The sequence below is a fragment of the Melozone crissalis genome, unplaced genomic scaffold (genome assembly GCF_028551555.1).
Source record: "Melozone crissalis strain CALT ecotype California unplaced genomic scaffold, PUWL_Pcris_2 ptg000266l_1, whole genome shotgun sequence".
NCBI lineage: Eukaryota > Metazoa > Chordata > Aves > Passeriformes > Passerellidae > Melozone > Melozone crissalis.
In genome coordinates this window covers 113,814-133,997 of record NW_026536021.1, presented here as the reverse complement: position 1 = coordinate 133,997, position 20,184 = coordinate 113,814, and the positions used below count along the sequence as shown (strand labels likewise).

Genomic DNA, 20,184 nt, shown 5'->3' with positions numbered 1-20,184 from the left:
GCCTGGCCAGGGACACTCAGAGACCCCAGGAGCACCCAGAGACCCCCACAGGAGCACCCAGAGACCCCCAGGAGCACCCAGAGACCCCCCCAGGAGCACCCAGAGACCCCCCCAGGAGCACCCAGAGACCCCCAGGAGCACCCAGAGACCCCCAGGAGCTCACCTGCTGGGCCGTTTTGGTTTTGTGTTTCTCCTTTTTGTCCTTGGGCTCTTTTGGGGTGCCGGGGGTGCCCGGGGGTCCCGGGGGGGGCTCGGCGGGGGGGGGCGGCCACGTAGGTGCGTCTGTCCCCGTCCCAGTACAGGTACTGCCCCGCCCCCGCGTCGTAATAGTACTGCAGGGGGGGTTTGGGGGGGTCAGCACCCCAAAACCCACGCTTGGAACGCCAAAAATGCCCACTTGAAACCCCCAAAATCATCCTTCAAACCCCCAAAATTCACCCGCCAAAATCGCCCCTCAAAAGCCCCAAAATTGTCTCCCAAAATGGCCCCTTAAGACCCCAAAAAATCATCTCTTTGTACCCCCAAAATCTCCCATTTCAACCCCAAAACCGACCCTTGGACACCCCAAAAATCCCCACTTGAAACCCCAAAAATCCCCCCTTGGAACCCTAAAAATTCCCCCTCAAAATCGCCAAAAATTATCCCTTTCTACCCCGAAATTGTCCCTTAAAATCCCCACAAATTCACCTTGAAACCCCAAAATCGCCCCCAAAATTGTCCCTTAAAACCCCCAATAATATCCCTTTGTACCCCAAAATCGTCCCTTAAAATCCCCAAAATTCCCCCCCTCAAAACCCCAAAAATCGACCCCCAAAATTGCCCCTCAAAACATCAAAAATTATCCCTTTGTACCCCAAAAGCCACCCTTGGAACCCAAAAATCCCCACTTGAAACCCCAAAAAGCACCCGCCAAAATCGCCCCTCAAAACCCCCAAAATTGCCTCCCAAAACTGCCCCTTAAAACCCCCCCAAATCTCCCCTTGGAACTCCTAAAATCATCCCTTTATACCCCCAAAATCTCCCATTTTAACCCCAAAACCGACCCTTGCAAACCCCAAAATTCCTCCCTGAAACCCTAAAATCTCCCCCAAAAATCACCTCTTAAAACCCCCCAAAGTTATCCCATTTCTACCCCAAAATCGCATCTTTGTACCCAAAAAATGCACGTCAAAACCCCCAAAATTGCCTCCCAAAATTGCCCTTAAAACCCCAAAAATCTCCCTTTGGAGCCCCTAAAAATCATCTGTTTGTACCCCCAAAATCTCCCATTTCAACCCCAAAACCGACCCTTGGACACCCCAAAAATCATCTCTCAGAACCCCCAAAATCATCCCTTGGAAGGCAAAAAATCGCCCCCCCAAACACAAAATTATCTCTTTGTACCCCAAAATCTCCCCTTGCAAGCCCAAAAATCCCCCTTGAAACCCCAAAACTGCCCCTAAATATCACCCCTCAAAACCGCCCAAAATTATCCCTTTGCACCCAAAACTACCCCTTAAGCCCCCCCAAAATCATCCCTTTGTACCCAAAACCAACTCTTGGAAACCCCAAAATCCCCCGTTGAAACCCCAAAATCCCAACGCCCATCCCAAATCCAAAACCCCAAAACCTCCCACCCTGAAATTGCCGTTTTCACTCCCAAAAATTCAAATTTTTCCCTCAAAATTCCAACTTTTTCATCCAAAACTTCACTTTGTCACCCCAAATTTTTGGGAAGCCCGAATTCCTCCCCTGCACCCCAAAACCCCAAACCCCAATCTAAACCTAAACCCCCAAACCTCCCCACCCTTAAAATGCCATTTTCAGGCCTAAAAATTCAATTTTTTTGCCCAAAATTCCAATTTTTTTTGCCCAAAACTTCACATTTTTCACTCCAAATTTCACCCCAAATTTTTGAGGGACCCCGAAATTACTCCCCCGCACCCCAAAACCCAAACCTGGGAGTGGGGGGTCGTAGTAGAGCCCCGTGAGGGGGTCGTAGTAATACCCCGAGGTCTCGTCGTACTGGTAGGTGGAGACGTCAGGCACAGCTGGGGGGGCACAAAGGGGCGATTTTTGGGGGTCCCCCAAAATTTTTGGGGGTCCCTGAAATGTTTGGGGTCAGCCCCAGGATCCCCCAATCCCAGGAAATTCTAGGGTACCCCAAAATTTGGGGGAATTTGGGGTTGGGAAGGGGGTGGGGTTGGCATGGGAAAAGCCAAAATTTTCCCCAAAATTCTTCCTCAGGACCCCCCAAAATTCCCCCCAGAACCCCCCAAAATTCTCTGGGTTCCCCCCAAATCCTTCAGCCAACCTGAAGCAAACAAAGCTCCTCCAAATTCCTCCAGAACCTCCCAAAATTCCCCCAAATCCCCCCAGAATTCCTCTAAAATCCCCCCCAAAACACCCCCGGGATGCCCAAAATCCCCAAATTCCCCCAATTCAACGCCTCAGAACCCCCCAAATCCCCCCAAAATGCCCCAAATCCCCTCAGGACCCCCCAAAATCCCCCCAGGACCTCCAAAAATCCCCCAATCCCCCCTCTAGATGCCCAAAATCCCCCCAAAATCCCCCAAATTCTCCCCCTAGGACCTCCCAAGATTCCCCCAAACCCTTCTCAGGACCCCCCAAAATCCTTCTCAGGACCCCCCAAAATCCCCCTACCCTCTCCCCAAAAACCGACCAAAATTCCTCCAAAACTCCTCCAAAATCCCCCAAAATCCCTCCCCAAAATCCCCCAAAGACCCCCCAAGATCCCCCAAATCCCTCCCAGGACCCCCAAAGATCCCCTGAAATCCCCCCACAAATTCTCCCTGAAATCCCCCCAAATCCTCCCCAGATTGTCCCAAACCTTCCCCAGGACCCCCCAAACCTCCCCCAGACCCCCAAAATCCCCCCCCCCAGGACCCCCAAAATCCCCCCAAATCCTCCCAGATCCCCTCAAATCCCCCCCAAGAACCCCCAAATCCCCCTAGGACCCCCCTAAACCCCCCCAGGACCCCCCAAATTCTCCCAATTCTCCCCACAGAATGCCCCAAATTCCCCTGAAATCCCCCGAATCCCCCCCAGATTGTCCCAAACCTCCCTCAGGACCCCCCCAAATTTCGACAGGACCCCCAGATCCCCCTAGGACCCCCTAAACCCCCCCAGGACCCCTTAAATCTGCCCCAAATTCTCCCAGTTCTCCCCCAAATCCCCCTAGGACCCCCAAACTCCCTCCCAGGACCCCTCAAATCCCCCTAGGACCCCTAAACACCCCAGGACCCCACAGAATGCCCCAAATCCTCCCCAAATCCCCCCCAAATCCCCCTGAAATCCCCCCAAATCCTCCTCAGAATGTCCCAAACCTTCCCCAGGACCCCCCCAAACCCCCCCAGGAACCCCTAAGGTCCCCCAAAATTCCTCCCCAAACCTCCTAAATCCCCCCAGGACCCCCCCAATTCTCCCAATTCTCCCCACAGAATGCCCCAAATCCCTCCGAATCCCCCCCAGAATGTCCCAAACCCCCCCAGGACCCCCCAAATCCGCCCCAAATTCTCCCCCAAATCCCCCCAGGACCCCCCCAAAGTCCCCCCCAGGACCCCTCAAATCCCCCTAGGATCCTCTAAACCCCCCCAGGACCCCCAGATCCCCTAAATTCTCCCAATTCTCCCCACAGAATGCCCCAAATCCCCCCCAAATCCCCCTGAAATCCCCCCAAGATGCCCTAAAATCCCCCCAGATCCCCCCAAATCCCCTCCAGGACCCCCCCAAATCCCGCCAATCCCCTCCCCCACTCACGGTACTGCCCGTAGCCGTCGCTGCTGGGGGGGGCGGCCGGGGGGGGCCCCGCGGGGGCCGAATTTGGGGTCTCGGCCTTGAGGGGCCCCGAGTAGGTCTGGGAGAAGGGGGAGGAGCACCCCAAAATTAACCCCCAGCCCCAAAACCCCCCAAAACACCCCCTGAAACCCCTCACCCCTTTTTGGGGATCCCCCTTGCCAATTTAAGCCCCCCCAGGTACAGCCCTAACCCCTCATTTTCCATAATTTTGGGGTCTCTTCCCCCCCTTAAGGACCCCCCCCAATCGCCCACCCCAATTTTGGGGTCCCTCCTCCCTTCGATGATCCCTCCCCTCCATTTTTTGGGGTCTTCCCAAATGTTGGGACCCCTCCCCAATTTTGGTTCCTTTTCCTTCCCCTCCCCCCCATTTTTTTGGGTCTCCCCTCCTTTCCAGGACCCCTCCCCTCAATTTTTTTGGGGTCCCTCCATTTCACAACCCCATCTCTCTATTTTTTAGGGTCCTCCCAGATTTTGGGACCCCTCCCCAATTTTGGCTCCTTTTCCTTCCCCTTCCAACCCAATTTTTGGGGTCCTCCTCAATTTCACGACCCTTCCCCTCAATTTTTTGGGATCCCCCCCCAAATTTTGGAGCCCCTCCCCAATTTTTGCCCCTTTTCCCCAATTTTTGGGGTCCCCCTCCCTCCCCATTTCAGGACACCCCTCCCCGTCCAATTTTGGGGTCCCACCTGGCCGGGGGGTCCCGAGGGCGCGGCCGCGGGGGTCTCGGTGGTGGGGGAGGGGTAGGGGGCGGCGCCAGGGGGGGCGCGGGGGGGGAAGGGCCCCCCCCCTGCTGCCCCTCCCCCCCCTCCCCCCGCGGGGTCCTGGGGCGGCTCCTCCGCACCTGCAGGGGGCGCCAAAGTGACGTCATTGGGGGGGGGGGGAACACACCTGGGGGGGGTGGGGACATCTGGGGACACCTGAGAAGGGGAGGGGACACACCTGGGGACATCTGGGGGAGGAAGGGACACACCTGGGGATACCTGGGGACACCTGGGGGGGGTGCTGGGAACAGCTGGGGACACCTGAGAAGGGGAGAAACACACCTGGGGACACCTGTGGAGGAGAGGGGACACACCTGGGGACACCTGGGAACATCTGGAGAGGGAAGGAGACACACCTGGAAGGAGCTGGGCACACCTGGGGACACCTGAGAAGGGGAGGGGCTACACCTGGTAACATCTGGGGACTCCTGGGGACACCTGGCGGGGCTGGAGAGGGGAGGGACCACACCTGGGGACACCTGGGAACATCTGGAGTGAGCTGGGAACACCTGGGGACACCTGGGGAGGGGAGGACCACACTTGGGGACACCAGGGGAAAGCTGGGGAGGGGAGGTGCCACACCTGAGGACACCTGGGAACACCTGGAGGGGGGTGGGAATACCTGGAGAGGGACGGGGGAATACCTGGGAACACCAGGGGAGGGGAGGGGCCACACCTGGGAACATCTGGAGGGAGCTGGGAACACCTGGGGACACCTGAGAAGGGGAGGGGCCACACCTGAGGGGGGTGAAGGCCACACTTGGGAACACCTGGGGACACCTGGAGGGGCTTGAGGACACCTAGAGACACCTGAGGAGTGACGGGACCACACCTGGGAACATCTGGGGGAAAGAAGGTCACACCTGGGGACAATCTGGGGGGATAAGGGCCACACCTGGGGATACCTGAGAACAGGGACCACACCTGGGGACCTCTGGGGAGGGCGGGGACCACACCTGGGGACATTGGAGGGGATTGAGGACACCTAGAGACCCCTGGAAGGGAAGGGACTCACACCCAGACACACCTGGAAGGTGACGGGACCACACCTGGGAGCACCTGGGGAGGGTAAAGTCACACCTGGGGACACCTGGGGACAGGAGCCAGCCCTGGTTCGGTGCCAGCACTCACCGGGGGCGGGGCCGTCGGCCTTGGCGGGGGCGGGGCCAGGCAGGGCGGGGCCGGTGGGCGGGGCCGAGGCTCCTTTCAGGTAGGCGGGGCTGTAGAGGGCGGGGCTAGGCCCGGGGAAGGGCTCCTCTGATTGGTAGAAGCCGCTGAAGTCAGCGCTGGGCTCCTCCCCCCCCGCCCAGGGCGTGTCCCCACCTGGGGCTGCCTGGGGAGAAACATGAAAAGCTTTAAATAGTCATAATTTTAAACTTTTTATGCTGAAAAATATGAATTTAAAAGAAATTGTCTCATTCTTATACAATATTATAGAACACATGGTTATATGTATATATTTATACACATAAACATATATATTTATATGATTTTATTTTGCTTTTTATTACGTATTATACGCATTATCATGTATTACTATATAAAATATTTTGCATTGCACGTATACGTGTTTATACTACTTTATATAATACATGAACATGTTTTCATTTATATAAAGACACAACTATATGATTATAAATAGCTGTACATATGTGCATTGTTTCAGACTATAACTACGTGTATTTTATATTTGTATATAAAGATAAATTAGCACATATAATATATAAAATAAATGTACATATTTTGTACGTGTGTATAAATGTATTATCTGATATGATATATAAAATAAGCAAAATGGAATATATAAATGCAAATAAATAAATACATAATATAAAAATAAAATATAATACGTAGCACACAAAGTAAAGGAACAAGCAATTTTAAGTTAAATAAGTTAAATAAAACAATTAGCTTTTTTTCAATAAAATTAAATTATATGAGACTCTGTAAAAAGTCATGCCATTCACCTCCGACAGTGCCCACCTGCCCAGCTGTGCCCCTCCCCTGCCCAGGTGTGCCCTCACCTGTGACAGTGCCCTCACCTGCCCAGGTGTGCCTTAACCTGGGACACTACCCCTCCCGTGCCCAGGTGTGCCCTCACCTGTGACAGTGCCCCTCCCCTGTGACAGTGCCCCTCCCATGCCCAGGTGTGCCCTCACCTGTGACAGTGCTCTCACCTGCCCAGGTGTGCCCTCACCTGTGACAGTGCCCCTCACCTGCCCCTCCCATGCCCAGGTGTGCCCTCACCTGTGACAGTGCCCACTGGGCAGCAGCAATGGCCGTGGAGGCGACGGAGGCGGCGCTGGCGCGAGGAGGCCCCTCCCCAGGCCCCGCCCCCTGCACGTCCCTGGGGGTGGAGCTTCATGTCAGGGGCGTGGCCTGAGGCCTGGGAGGGGCTGGGTGGGCGGGGCCAAAGGACAGTGGGGGTCGGGCCTGTTTGATAATGGGGTGCGGCTTTTGGTGGGGGTGTGGCCTGTGTTGGGTGGGGCTCATGGGGTGGGGCTTAAGGAATTGGGTGGGGCTTAAGTGATCAGGAACAGTTACAGGTACAGGGGTGGGGCTGTGGGCGGGGCTTGGGCTGTGGGCAGAGCTTGTGCCAGGGGCAGTGACAGGGCAGGGCCAAAGGGGCGGGGCCTGTGCCAGGTGTGTGACTGTGCCAGGTCAAGGCTGGGGGCAGGGTCTCTGCCAGGTGTACGAAGATGCCAGGATGGGGACAGGGCCCTCGCCCAGGTGCACTGCCACGCCCAGATGTGAAGCCACGCCCAGGTGCGAAGCCACGCCCAGGCCAATGCCACGCCCAGGTGTGGTGCCACGCCCCCCTCACCTCTTGGAGCCCTTGGCGAACTCCACGTTGATGCTCTTGCCGTCGATGTGCAGGGGTGGGTGCAGGGCCTGCAGCATCTGCAGCAGCTGTGCAGCCTCCTGCAGGGGGATGGGAGGGGCAATGGGGCAGGGGGCACCGGGTGGTCCCACCCCCCTTGGTCCCTCCCAGTCCATCCCAGTCCCTCCCAGTAATTCCCAGTCCCTCCCAGTGCCCACCACATGTCGATCTGGGTGCTGTACTCGGTGAAACCCAGCAGGATGTGCCCATTCCAGTCCTCCCTAGTGCTCCCCGTTCCCCAAATCCCTCCCAGTTGCCCCCAGTCCCTCCCAGTTCCTCCCAGTACCCACCACCACATGTCGATCTGGGCGCTGTACTTGGTGGCGCCCAGCAAGATGCCCCCATCCCAGTGCCCCCCCAGTCCAACCAGTCCTCCCCAGTTCCCCCAGACCCTCCCAGTCCCCCCCAGTCTCTCCCAGTCTCCCCAGTCCCTCCCAGTGCCACGACGGTGCTGAGCTGCACGAAGGCAAAGCCGCGCTTCAGCTGCGTTTGCCAATCTTTGATCACGCCCCCAGTTCCCCCAGTCTCCTCAATTTCCCCAGTCCTCCCCAGTTCCTCCCAGTCCCCCCAGTTCCCCCCAGTCCCTCCCAGTTCCCCCAGTACCACGATGGTGCTGAGCTGCACGAAGGCGAAGCCGCGGTTCAGCTGCGTTTGCCGATCTTTGATCACGCGCACGTTGGCGGCCGAGAGCGCCGCGAAGGGAGCGAGGGCGGCCAGGATGGACTCGAGGCTGCTCTGGGGGTGCAGGTTCCGCAGGATGATGGCTGAGGGGACAACACGCACACCTGGGCACACCTCGGGGCACAGCTAGGCACACCTGGGCAAACCCAGGGGCACCTGGAACCACTTGGGAACACCTGGGGGCACCTGGGAGCAGACCTGGGGGCACCTGAGCACACCTGGGGGCACCTAGAACCACCTGGGAACACCTGGAGATACCTGGGAGCATATCTGGGCACACCTGGGGGCACCTGGAACCACCTGGGAACACCTGGAGATACCTGGGAGCATATCTGGGCACACCTGGGGGCACCTAGAACCACCTGGGAACACCTGGAGATACCTGGGGGCATATCTGGGCACACCTGGGGGCACCTGGAACCACTTGAGCACAGTTGGGGGCACCTGAACACACCCAGCAACACCTGGGCACACCTAGGGGCACACCTGGGGGCACCTGACTACACCTAGGGGCACCTGAGCACACCTGAGCACACCTGGGGACACAGCTGGGCACACCTGAGGACACCTGCAGATACCTCAGGATACCTGGGGGTACACCTGGGAACACCTGGGGGCACAGCTGGGGGCACCTGGGCACACCTGAGCACACCTAGAGGCACCTGGGCACACCTGGGGATACCTAGAGCTATCTCAGGATACCTGGGGGCACACCTGGGGACACCTGGGCACACCTGCAGATACCTCAGGATGTCCCAGGGCACACCTGGGGACACCTGGGGGCAACTGGGGATACCTGGGCACAACTAGGAGGACACTGGGAACACCTGGGGACACCTGAAGAAACACCTGGGGAACACCAGAATCCCTCCACTTCTCCCCCAAGATCCCCTTCAGCCCCTCCTCACAAAGACCCCAGACTCCCCAAACCCCCAAGACCCACAAATCCACCCCAAAATCCCCCCCAAAAAATCCCCAAAATCCCCTAAAAATCCCCAAAATCCCCCAAATCCCCCCAGCCCTGCACTCACTGTCGTTGGCGTTGTCAGCTCCAGGCTCGGTGCCCCCCTGGGACCCCCCGGGGGGACCCCCGAGGGTGGGGCCGTAGGGTTGGGGGAGGGGCAGGAGCCCCCCTCCCCCACCTGGAACCAGCTCCGGACGGGGACCCCCCGGACCCCTCTGCTCGGCCTCTGCACCCCAAAAAAAAGCCAAAATCAGGGATTGAACCTCTCAAAAAACCCCAAAATCAGGGATTGAATCCATAAAAAACTCCAAAATCAGGGATTGAATCCCAAAAAAAACCCCAAAATCAGGGATTGAACCTCCCCAAAAAACTCAAAATTCAGACATTGAACCCCACCAAGAAAACCCAAATCAGGGATTGAACCTCCCAAAAAAACCCAAAATCAGGGGCTGAATCCATAAAAAAACCCAAAATCAGAAACTGAACTCCCCAAAAACCCCAAAATCAGGGATTGGACCACCCCAAAATCAGGGAGTAACCCTCCCAAAAAAACCCCACATCAGAAACTGAACCCCCCAAAAAACCCCCAAATTTAGGGATCAAACCCCAAAACCAGGGATTCAACCCCAAATCCAGGGGGTCCCCTGTACGTTGGGAAGCACCCCAATAATTCTGTAGAGTTTTGGGGAACTTTAGGGCATTTTGGAGGGGGTCCCCCAAAGTTTTGGGGTAAAACCCTGGGATTTGGGGTCACTCACCGGCTTTGGGGACGCCACACTTGAAACATTTCTCACGGCGCTTGAAGTTCTGCACCCCGCACTGGGAACCCCAAAAATGTCAGAGCCCAAAAATGTCACATCCCAAAACTGCTGCACCCCAAAACCACAGCACCCCAAAATGTCACAGACCAAAACCGCTACACCCCAAAACTGCCCCCACCCCCCCCCCAAAACACAGCACCCCAAAAACCATTGCACCCCAAATTTGTCCCACCCCAAAACTGCCAAACCCCAAAACCACCCTGGACCCCCCAAACCCATCCCCAGAGCACCCCAAACTGCAGCACCCCAAAAGCTTTTAAATCCCTCACAACCCCTCCTAGGACCCCCCAAAAATCCTTTCATGAACCCCCCAAATTTCCCCCAGTGCCCTCCCAGTCCCTCCCGAACCCCCCAGTGCCCCCCAATGCACTCCCAGTCCCTCCCAGTACCCCCAGAACCCCCCAGTGCCCTCCCAGTGTCCCCCAAGTCCCTCCCAGTGTCCCCCAGTGCCACCCAGTGTCCCCCAGTGCCACCCCAATGCCCTTCCAGTCCCTCCCAGTGCCCCCAGCACCCCCACATTGCCCCCCAGTGCCCTCCCAGTTCCCCTCAGTGCCACCCAGTGCCCTTCAATGTCCTCCCAGTGCCACCCCAATGCCCTCCCAGTCCCCCTCAGTGCCCCCAGCACCCCCACATTGCCCCCCACTGTCCTCCCAGAGCCTCCCAGTACCCTCAATGCCCCCCAGTGCCACCCCAGTGCCACCCACCTTGGCACAGAGCCAGTCCTCGTTGATTTTGGGTTTGGGGTCACTGTAGTGCAGGGACACGCGGTGCCCCAGCAGGGTCAGCCCGGCCTGGGGGGCACAGCGGCGTCAGGGGGGGCACAGGGACACTTGGGGACCCAGCCTGGCCCTGGGGGGCACAGGGGGGGCACCTGGACACAAATCTAGGGGGGCACCAGGGCTGGAACTGGGGGACACCAAGGTTTGAGGTGGGGACACCAGAGCTTGTCCTAAGGGGCACCAAGGCTGGAATTTGGGGACACCAGGGGGGCACCAGGGCGCGAATCTGGGGGGCACCTGACGGGCACAGGGACACGTGGGGACCCAGCCTGGCCCAGGGGGGCACCAGGACACAAATCTGGGGGGCACCAGGGCTGGAATTGGGGGCACCAGGACATGAATCTGGGGGGCACCTGGGGGGCACCAGGGTGTGAAACTGGGGGGCACCTGGGGGGGCACCAGGACACAAATCTGGGGGGTAGCTGGGGGGCACCAGGACACAAATCCAGGGGGGCACCAGGGCTGGAATCTGGGGACATCAAGACTCATTTTGAGGGGCACCAGGGGGACACCAGGGGGGCACAAATCAGTGGGGGACCAAGCTGGGCACCAGGATATGAACTGAGGGCACCAGGGGTAGAACTGAAGGGCACCAGGACATGAACCAGGGGGGCACCAGGGGTGCACCAGGATGTGAATCTGGGGGGGCACCAGGACACAAACTGGGGGGCACCAGGGGAGGCACCAGGACTGGGATGAGTGGGGAACCAGGACAGGAATTTGGGGGCACCAGGAGGTGCCAGGGCTGGAATTTGGGGGGGGGCACCAGGAGCTGTTCTGAGGGGCACCAGAGCTCGTCCCAGGTGGCACCAGCAGCTGGAATGGGAACACTGGGACACGCACGAGGTCCCTGCACCCGTCCCTGACTGCAGGGACACAGCCACCAGTACAGACCAGTACGGACCAGTACAGACCAGCACAGACTGGTATGGACCAGCACAAACCACAACAGACCAATATGAACCAGTACAAACCAGTATAGACCAATATCACCCCATAGACCCTGTCCCTCCCCCTCCCACTTGGCATCTCCCAAACCTCCACCCCTCCGCCACCCCCTCTGCCCCTCCCTCTTTTTGTTGCCCCACCCCCTTTTCATTGGTCCCTCCCACTTCTGATTGCCCCACCCCTTCTCATTGGCCCCTCCCTCTTTTGATTGTCCCACCCCTTCTCATTGGCCCCTCCCTCTTTTGATTGCCCCACCCCTTATCATTGGCCCCTCCCTCTTTTGATTGCCCCACCCCCTTTTCATTGGCCCCTCCCCTTTTCAATCTTCCCCCCTTTTGGTCGCTCCCCCACCTGTTGGCAATTCCCTCGCCCCTCCCCCTTTTTATTGACCCCTCCCCCTTTTACTGCCCCTCCCCTTTTTAGTGGCCCATCCTTCTCGCTGGCCCCTCCTCCTTTTTAATTGGCCCCTCCCCCACCTGGTTGGCCTCCATCCACCTGGCCGCCTCCTGCACGTGATGGAATTCCACGAAGGCGAATCCACGGCTCTGACCTGGAACGGGCCACGGGGGAGGGGGGGATGGGGGGCACCCATGGGTGCTCTGGGACCCCCTGGGGTGGGGGGGGAGGGGACAAGGGTACCCAGGGACCCGCTGGGGTGGGGGCAGGGCACCCATGGGTGGTGCTGGAACCCCTCAGGGGACCCCCAAGGTGAAAGGTATGGGTGCTCCTGGTGCCCCTCCAGAACCTGGGTGCTCCCTGAGCTGGGTTCAGCACCCCTGGGTGCTCCTGGGGAGGGGTCTGGCACCCCTGGGTACCCCTTAGGCTGAACATGGGGACAGGTCTGGCATCCCTGGCTTTGGATCTGGCACCCCTGGGTGCCCCCCGAGTCTGGCACAGCACCCCTGGGTGCTCCTGAAGAAGGGTCAAGCATCCCTGGGTGCTCCTGAGGAGGCAAAGAGCACCTCTGGGTGCTCCCTAAGGACACGAGTGGCACCCCTGGGTGCCCCTAAAATGGGATCAACAACCTTGGGTGCCCCCCGAGTGTGGCGCAGCACCTCTGGGTGCTCCTGAGAAGGGGAAAAGCACCCCTGGGTGCCCCTAAACAGAAAACTGACACCCCTGGGTGCCCCTAGGGAAGGGATCAGCACCCCTGGGTGCTCCTAGGGAGGGGATCAGCACCCCTGGGTGCTCCTGAGGAAGGGACAGACATCTCTGGGTGCCCCTAGAAATGATGTTGGCACCCCTGGGTGCCCCTGGGAAGAGGATCAGCACCCCTGGGTGCCCCTAGGGAGGGGACAGGCAGTCCTGGGTGTTTCTACAGACACGATGGGCACCCCTGGGTGCTCCCTAAAGACAAACCTGGCACCCCTGGGTGCCCCTGGAGAATGGGATCAGTGGCCTTGGTGCCCTTCCAGTCCGGTGCAGCACCCCTGGGTGCCCCTGGGAATGGGATCAACAGCCCTGATGCCCTTCCAGTGCGGTGCAGCACCCCTGGGTGCCCCTAAAGATGGGACCAGCACCCCTGGGTGCCTCCTAAGCCTGGCAGAAACATCCCTGTGTGCCCCTAGGGAGGGGACAGGCACCCCTGGGTGCCCCTTGGGAGGGATCGGCACCTCTGGGGGCCCCTAGGGAGGGGAAAGGCACCCCTGGGTGCTCCTAGAAATGACACTGGCACCCCTGGGTGCCCCTGGGGATGGGACCAGCACCCCTGGGTGCTCCTAGTGAGGGGACAGGCACCCCTGGGTGCCCCCTGAGTCTGGAACAGCACCCCTGGGTGCCAGTAGAGAGAGGACAGGCACCCCTAGGTGCCCCTAGGGAGGGAACCGACACCCCTGGGTGCCCCTGGAGAAGGGATCAGCACCCCTGGGTGCTCCTGAGAAGGACACAGGCACCTCTGGGTGCCCCTAAGAAGAAGACCAGCACCCCTGGGTGCCCCTAGGAATGGGATCAGCAGCCTCAGTATCCCTTGAGATCAGTACAGCACCCCTGGGTGCCCCCTAAGCCTGCCAGAAGCACCCCTGGGTGCTTCTAAAGATGAGACTGGCACCCCTGGGTGCCCCTAAGGATGGAACCAGCACCCCTGGGTGCCCCTAAAGAGAGGAGAGACATCTCTGGGTGCCCCTAGAACTGGGACCAGCACCCCTGGGTGCCCCTAGGGAAGGGACAAGCACCCCTGGGTGCCCCTAAAGAGAGGAGAGACACCTTGGTGGGTTCCTAGGAAAGGGACAAGCACCCCTGGGTGTCCCTAAAGAGAGGACTAGCACCCCTGGGTGCTCCTAGGGAAGGGACAGAAACCCCTGGGCGCCCCTAGAACTAGGACCAGCACCCCTGGGTGCCCCTAAGGAACAGGACCACCCCCCCTGGGTGCTCCTTGGCATGGGCAGGGCAGGGACCTTCCCCCCTCCAAGGGACCCAGGTGCCAGGGTGCCCCCCACCCTAAAGAGAGCCCAGGTGAGCAGGGGAGGGCCCAGGTGAGCAGGGGAGGGGCTCAGGTGTGACAGATGGGGAGCTCAGGTGAGCAGGGAGGACCCAGGTAAGAAGGGAGGGCCCAGGTGAGAAGGGGAGAGGCTCAGGTGTGACAGATGGGGAGCTCAGGTGAGCAGGAAGGGCCCAGGTCAGACTCACCTGAGGATTTGTTGCGCATCAGCCGCACCTCACGGGGCTGCACCCCCTGCGCCTGCAGCTGTGCCCGGATCTGTGGGGACACGGGGACAGTGGCCATGTCACCTGGGACACAGGACAGCACCCACAGGGACATGGGGACATGTCAGCTGGGACACGGGGACAGCACCCATAGGGACACAAGACAGCCGCCATGTCACCTAAGACATGGGGACAGTGCCTGGAGGGAACACGGGGCCATCATGGCAGGGGGCGGGGCCATCCCAGATAGGGGCGGAGCTATCCCAAATTTGGACAAGGCTACTGTATGTGGGGCGGGGCCATTCCTGATAGGGGGCGGAGCCACCCAGAAATCAGAAGTGCCACCACAGATGGGGCGGGGCCATGATGAAGGGGGTGGGGCCATACGAGCTAGGGGGCGGGGCCATGCCAGGTAGGGGGCGGAGCCATCCCAGAAGTCAGAAGTGCCACCACAAATGAAGATGGAACCAAGATGAAAAGGGGTGGGGCTATCTGAGCTAAGGGGCGTGGCCATCCCAGATTGGGATGGTGTATTGCAGGTGGGGAGGGGCCATCCCAGCTGGGGGTGGAGCCATGATGAAAAGGGGTGGGGCCAACTGAGCTGGGGGCAGGGCCATGATGAAAAGAGGTGGGGCCAACTGAGCTGGAGGTGGGGCCATCAGAGCTAGGAAGCAGGGTCATGATGAAGATGGGTGTGGCCATCTGACTTAGGGGGCGTGGCCATCCCAGAAGAGAGTGGTTACATCATAGGAATGGGTGGGGCTCGTGAAGAGGGGCGTGGCCACCCCAGGAGGGGGCAGAGCCATCCCAGAAGTCAGAAGTGCCAGCACAGATGGGGGCGGGGCCACGAAGAAGAAGGGTGGGGCCAAGTGAGCCGGGGGCGTGGTCACCCGAGAGTGGGCGTGGCCTATGGGGGCGTGGCTCACATCGTTCTCGGTGGCCGCCTGGGGCAGCATGCGCAGCATGACGATGGTGCTGGCGCGCGGCTCCTCCTCGGCGCCCTCCCGGTAATCCTGGTCCCGGTAATCGCCGTCGGCGCCAAACGGCAGCGCCGGGGGCTCCCGGGGAGGCTCCCGGGGCGGATCCCGCTTCCGGGGCGGCTCCGAGCTCTCGTAGGAGCTCTGGAACAGGGGAGGGAGGGGTCATGTTACAGCCCTACCCACTGAAATTTTAAATTCTCTCTACTAAAAAATACCAACCCTCAAGGAAATACTGCATCTAACCTGGAATCATAAAGAAAACTTCCAAAATCAAACAAAAACCCTGAAATTATAAGCGTATAACTTAAATAAGAACATGCAATGCCATACAAAAAAGACCCCTCACAATTCCAAGTTTTATACTATAATATTACATATACAAAATAAAAATTTTAAAATGAAATCTAATCCTTGTTCTTCACCTTCTTCACTAAAAAATTAAGAAAAATTTTGAAATTACATAAAAAACTTTATATTACGAGGCACAGTTAGGTGCTGAATTAGAAATATAAACAATTCAAGTATCATTTTTTAATTAGACAGCTTATCTCTGAAAGACCTTGTAAAGACTACTTTTATTGCATTTATTATAGCTATTTCAAGTATATTTATATATATTTTACTGTTTTATTATTGCTAATTATATCTGGTTTTTTACCAAATTTATATATTTAATGTTTTTTTAGCTCATTACATTATGCCACCCACAAAACTCATAACTTATAAAATACATTAAAACGAGTACCTAACATCTAATATCTACATATTACAATACAAAACTACCTATAAAATACATAAAAACAAATACCTAATATCTAGTTGTAAACAAAACTTAAGTTCTTAATATTTTATTTTTGCTAACTTTGTTTGTCTATTTAATACATTTACATATTTATCATACTCTTAGTTCATTGCATTAGCACACTACAAAACTCACAAGTTATAAAACTACAAACAAAACACACATTTACCCCCATCCCAACAAAATAAAAAATAAAACACAACGGGCTCCCCACGCTCACCTGAGGGGGGGTCCCGGCACTGGGGGGTCCCTCGGGGGGTCCCCCGTACCCCCGGTAGTCCATGTCGCGATAGTCGTGATCCCGTTGGGTGCGGGAGCCGTCCTCGGAGGGGGGAGGGGCACCCCCGTAACGCCCCGTGCGGTCCCCACGGCCACCCCTGGGTGAGGAGGGTGAGGGTCAGGGGGGCCCAGAGCTCCGGGGGTCCCCAAAAATCTGAACTTCAAATCTGGACCCAAAATCCTGCACCCCAAATCTGCACCTCAAATCCTGACCCCAAATACTGGACCCCAAATCTACACAACAAATCCTGGACCCCAAAATCCTGGAGCCCAAATCTGCACAACAAATCCTGGACCTCAAATCTGGACCCGAAATCCTACACCCAAAATTTGGACCCCAAATCCTGGGCCCCAAATCTGGACCTCAAATCCTGGACCCCAAATCTGCACAACAAATCCTGCACTCCAAATCTGCACCCCAAATCCTGATCCCAAATCTAGACCTTAAATCTTTGACCTTAAATCCTGGCTCCCAAATCTGGACCCCAAATCCTGGATCTTAAATCTGCACCCCAAATCCTGACCCCAAATACTGTACCCCAAAACTGGATCTCAAATCCTGCACCCCAAATCTGGACCCCAAATCCTGCCCCCTAAATCCCGCACCCCAAATTTGTATACCTCAAATCTGTACCCCAAATCTGCACCTGAAATCCTGGGCCCCAAATCTTGGACTCGAAATCTGCACAACAAATCTACACAATAAATCCTGGACCTCAAATATGCAGCCAAATCTGGACCCCAAATGGCTCCTTCCACCCTCCAGGGTCCCCAAAGTCCCATCAGCAGTCCCCAAATGTCCCCTCACCCCGCCATGGGATCCCCAAATGCCCCCTGAGGGGCTCCCAAATGTCCCTTCCCTACCAAAAAAATTAAATTTAATTTCCTGGGGTCCTCAAGAGCTGCCCAGATATTCCCACCCACCAATCTCGAATTTTGGGGATCCCCAGGTCCCCCCTCACCTGCGTTCGTACTCCATGGTGCCAGCACCTGCGAGGGCAGCAACTGGTCAGACTAGGAGGAACTGGGAGTTACTGGGATGGACTGGGAGCAGTGACTGGAAAATTTTATGGCAAACTGGGGAAACAAGGATGGAACTGGGATGAACTGGGAGCCACGGGGCCCTGTGCAAGGGAGGAGGAGCAGACATGACCACCCTCATACTCCGCCCCTAATTAGCATAAACTACCACGCCCCCTAATTAACATACAAAACCCCATCCCTTAATTAGCATGAAAATTCCAGCCCCGAGTCCCGCTCTCACACCCCCTCCCTCACAAACTGCACCGGGAGCTCCGTTCAGCACCGCCCTTCCCGGTCGGTCCTGCCCCTCCCGGTCAGCTCCTCCCCTTCCGTTAAGCCCCTCCCATCCCCGCAGACCCCTCCCCATCCCGTTCGGGCCCGTCCCGCCCCTCACGGACGTCCCGACCTTGCCCGGCGCCGCCGCCGCCGCTGCTCCCCGGCACCAAAATGGCGGCGCCGCTCCCGCTCCGCCGGGCCCGTCCCGCGCGCCCGCCCTCGCCGCGCTCCCATTGGATTTGGGTCCCGCCAGTCCGAAAAATCAGCGTTCTTATTAGTTCATGCTGTAGAGTGGGCGGTGCAGCGTTGCGACTGGCTGTGATTGGTTGATGAGCAAAAGTAGGTGGGGCATTAATAATGTATGGGCGGGACAAGGTAAGCGCAGCGCTCTGATTTGCTGCACGATGCGGGGGCGGGACGAAACGCCAATGCGAGGTCGCGATTGGTCGGATTGAGCGGAAGAGGCGAGGCAGAGCGGCGGGGCAAGATGGCGGCGCTGTGGCGGGCGCTGCGGGCGCTGCGGGCGCTGCCCGCCGGGGCTCGGGGCCGCTCGGCGGGGTCGCCCGGGGCCGTGGCGCTGCCGCGGCCGCTCGGGGCCGACGCGCACGAGGAGGAGCCGATGTTGGTGGCGCAGAGGAAGGTGAGCGGCCAAGGGCAAAGCGGGAGGGGCGGGGCTGGGGTTTGTGTGGGGATTGCGGGTGGGCGTGGTCTGTGGGGGGCGTGGCTTGGGGCGTGGCTACTCTTGGGTGGGGTTTAATGTGCATGACTGGAAAGGGCGTGGCCTAGTTTGAATAGGCGTGGTATAAATGTTGTGGGCGGGGCTTTAGGAGTTTAAGGGAGTTGTGAATGGGCGTAGCTTTGTGGGCGGGGCCTGATTTAGGGCGTGGCGTCACCGCCTTCATGTGGTTTTGTGGCTGTGAAGGGGCGGGGCCTGGAGGGGGCGTGGCCTGGGCTGAATGAGGGGACATATTTGGAAACCATGGGTGTGTCTGAAGGAGGGGCGTGGCCAGGAAAGGGCGTGGCCAGTGCTGGGCTTTATGAGGGGGACACACCTGGGTTTGGGGCTCAGGTGACTCCTATGGCCCAGTGCTCCTGAAGAGGGGGTGGGACACACCTGGAGATCCTGGAGGAGAGGGTGGGACACACCTGGAGGTCCCGGAGGAGAGGGTGGGACACACCTGGACAGGACAGGGGGCTCACAGGACCCTCCCCACACAGAACCCCGACTACCATGGCTTCTCGGCCGACCCCGACGCCGACGTACTGAACATGCGCGCTGCCTTCCTGGCCGGCATCTCCGTCGCCATCGTCCTGGGCTCTGTCTTCGTCCATTACCTGCCCGACCACGGGTCCGTGATCATAGGGTCTCACCTGGGAAAAACCCCCCCATGGTGAAGGGGGGGCGGGGGTCAGCCCCAAGGGGAGCTTGTGGGGAAGCTATGGAGGGGCTCTCAACTCCCATTTTAGGGTCTATGTGGGTTTTTTGGGAGTCTGTGGGTGTTATAGGGTCTCCTGAGAGTTTTGTAGGAGCTTTCAAGTGGATTTAGGGGCCAACAAGACCCCTATACAGCATATGGGGGTTTTTATGATATCTTTGGAGGTTTTGAGGTCTGTAGGGGCCGTGGAAGCTCTGGGGGTGTCTGTAGGAGCCCCTGGGGGACCTAGGAGAGGATTTAGGGGGCTACAGAGCCCCGTGGAGGGCTATAGGGGGGCTGAGGGGGGTTAAGGTGGACTCTGGGGGGCGTATAGGGACCGATAGGGATACCTGGGCCTTTGAGGAGGGAGGAATTCGGACACCTGGCAGGGGGTTTGGGATGTCCCCGTGGATCCTCAAGGTGTGGGGCTCACCTGTCCACCCCCTCCCCCGCAGGCTGCAGCAGTGGGCCCGGCGCGAGGCCGAGAGGCTGGTGCGGGAGCGGGAGTGCCGTGGGGAGCCCCTGCTCACCTCCAACTACTACAACCCCAAGTGTCTCCCCCTGCCCCCCCCGGAGTGACCCTCGGACCCTCAGCCGTCTTCCCCGGAGTGACCCCGCACCCCGGTGTTGGTTTGTGAATAAAGTTCTGGTTTCCCCCGACTCCTGCGCCTTTCATTTTGGGGGGAGGAAGAAGAAACTACATCTCCCAGCGAGCCTTGCGGCCTGGTGACGTCACCAGGCAGCGACACCACGCGGAAATGGCGCTCTGGCCTCCACTGACTCGAAACGCTTCTCAAGAGACCACATCTCCCAGGGAACCTTGCGGTTTTATGACGTCACCAGGCAGCGACATCACGCGGAAATGGCGCCCTGGTCCCCACGGCCCCTCCCAGGTTCCCCTGTAGCTCCCCACAGCCCCTGTAAGACCCCCATGGCCCCCTAGAGCCACTCAAGCCCCACATAACCTGCGAGGGAGCCCCTCTAGGGCCCTGGAGAAACTCGAGGTTCTCCACGCTCCCCCTGAGCTGCCGCAGACCCGCCTCGATCCTCTATAGCCCCCTCAGGTGCTCCCCACTCCCCTGTTAATCGCCACCTTTGGCTTTGGGACCCCCCTTAGGCTCCCATAGGTTCCT

At 58.2% G+C, this 20,184-nt stretch overlaps 2 protein-coding genes across 2 annotated transcripts; one reads left to right on the top strand and one right to left on the bottom strand.

Annotated features, from left to right (window-relative positions):
* Positions 1–163: 163 nt before the first annotated feature.
* LOC128949684 (RNA-binding protein 10-like) lies at positions 164–17,386 on the bottom strand (the record flags this gene model as incomplete). Its single annotated transcript, XM_054294596.1, is given in 18 exon segments — positions 164–247; positions 249–344; positions 1,951–2,030; positions 3,760–3,856; positions 4,485–4,639; positions 5,465–5,515; positions 5,691–5,892; positions 6,807–6,906; positions 7,384–7,481; positions 8,044–8,204; positions 9,153–9,311; positions 9,844–9,904; positions 10,611–10,697; positions 12,110–12,183; positions 14,259–14,328; positions 15,203–15,397; positions 16,279–16,435; positions 17,300–17,386. Coding segments are annotated over 18 exon segments (1,944 nt in total), but the record flags the coding sequence as incomplete, so codon positions are not given.
* Positions 17,387–18,123: 737 nt separating this feature from the next.
* Positions 18,124–19,695, top strand: NDUFB11 (NADH:ubiquinone oxidoreductase subunit B11). The gene is made up of 3 exons (XM_054294599.1): positions 18,124–18,276; positions 18,855–18,985; positions 19,507–19,695. Exons 1-3 carry the CDS (start codon positions 18,124–18,126, stop codon positions 19,628–19,630), a joined length of 408 nt encoding a protein of 135 aa, XP_054150574.1. The 3' UTR covers positions 19,631–19,695.
* The last annotated feature ends 489 nt before the right edge of the window (positions 19,696–20,184 follow it).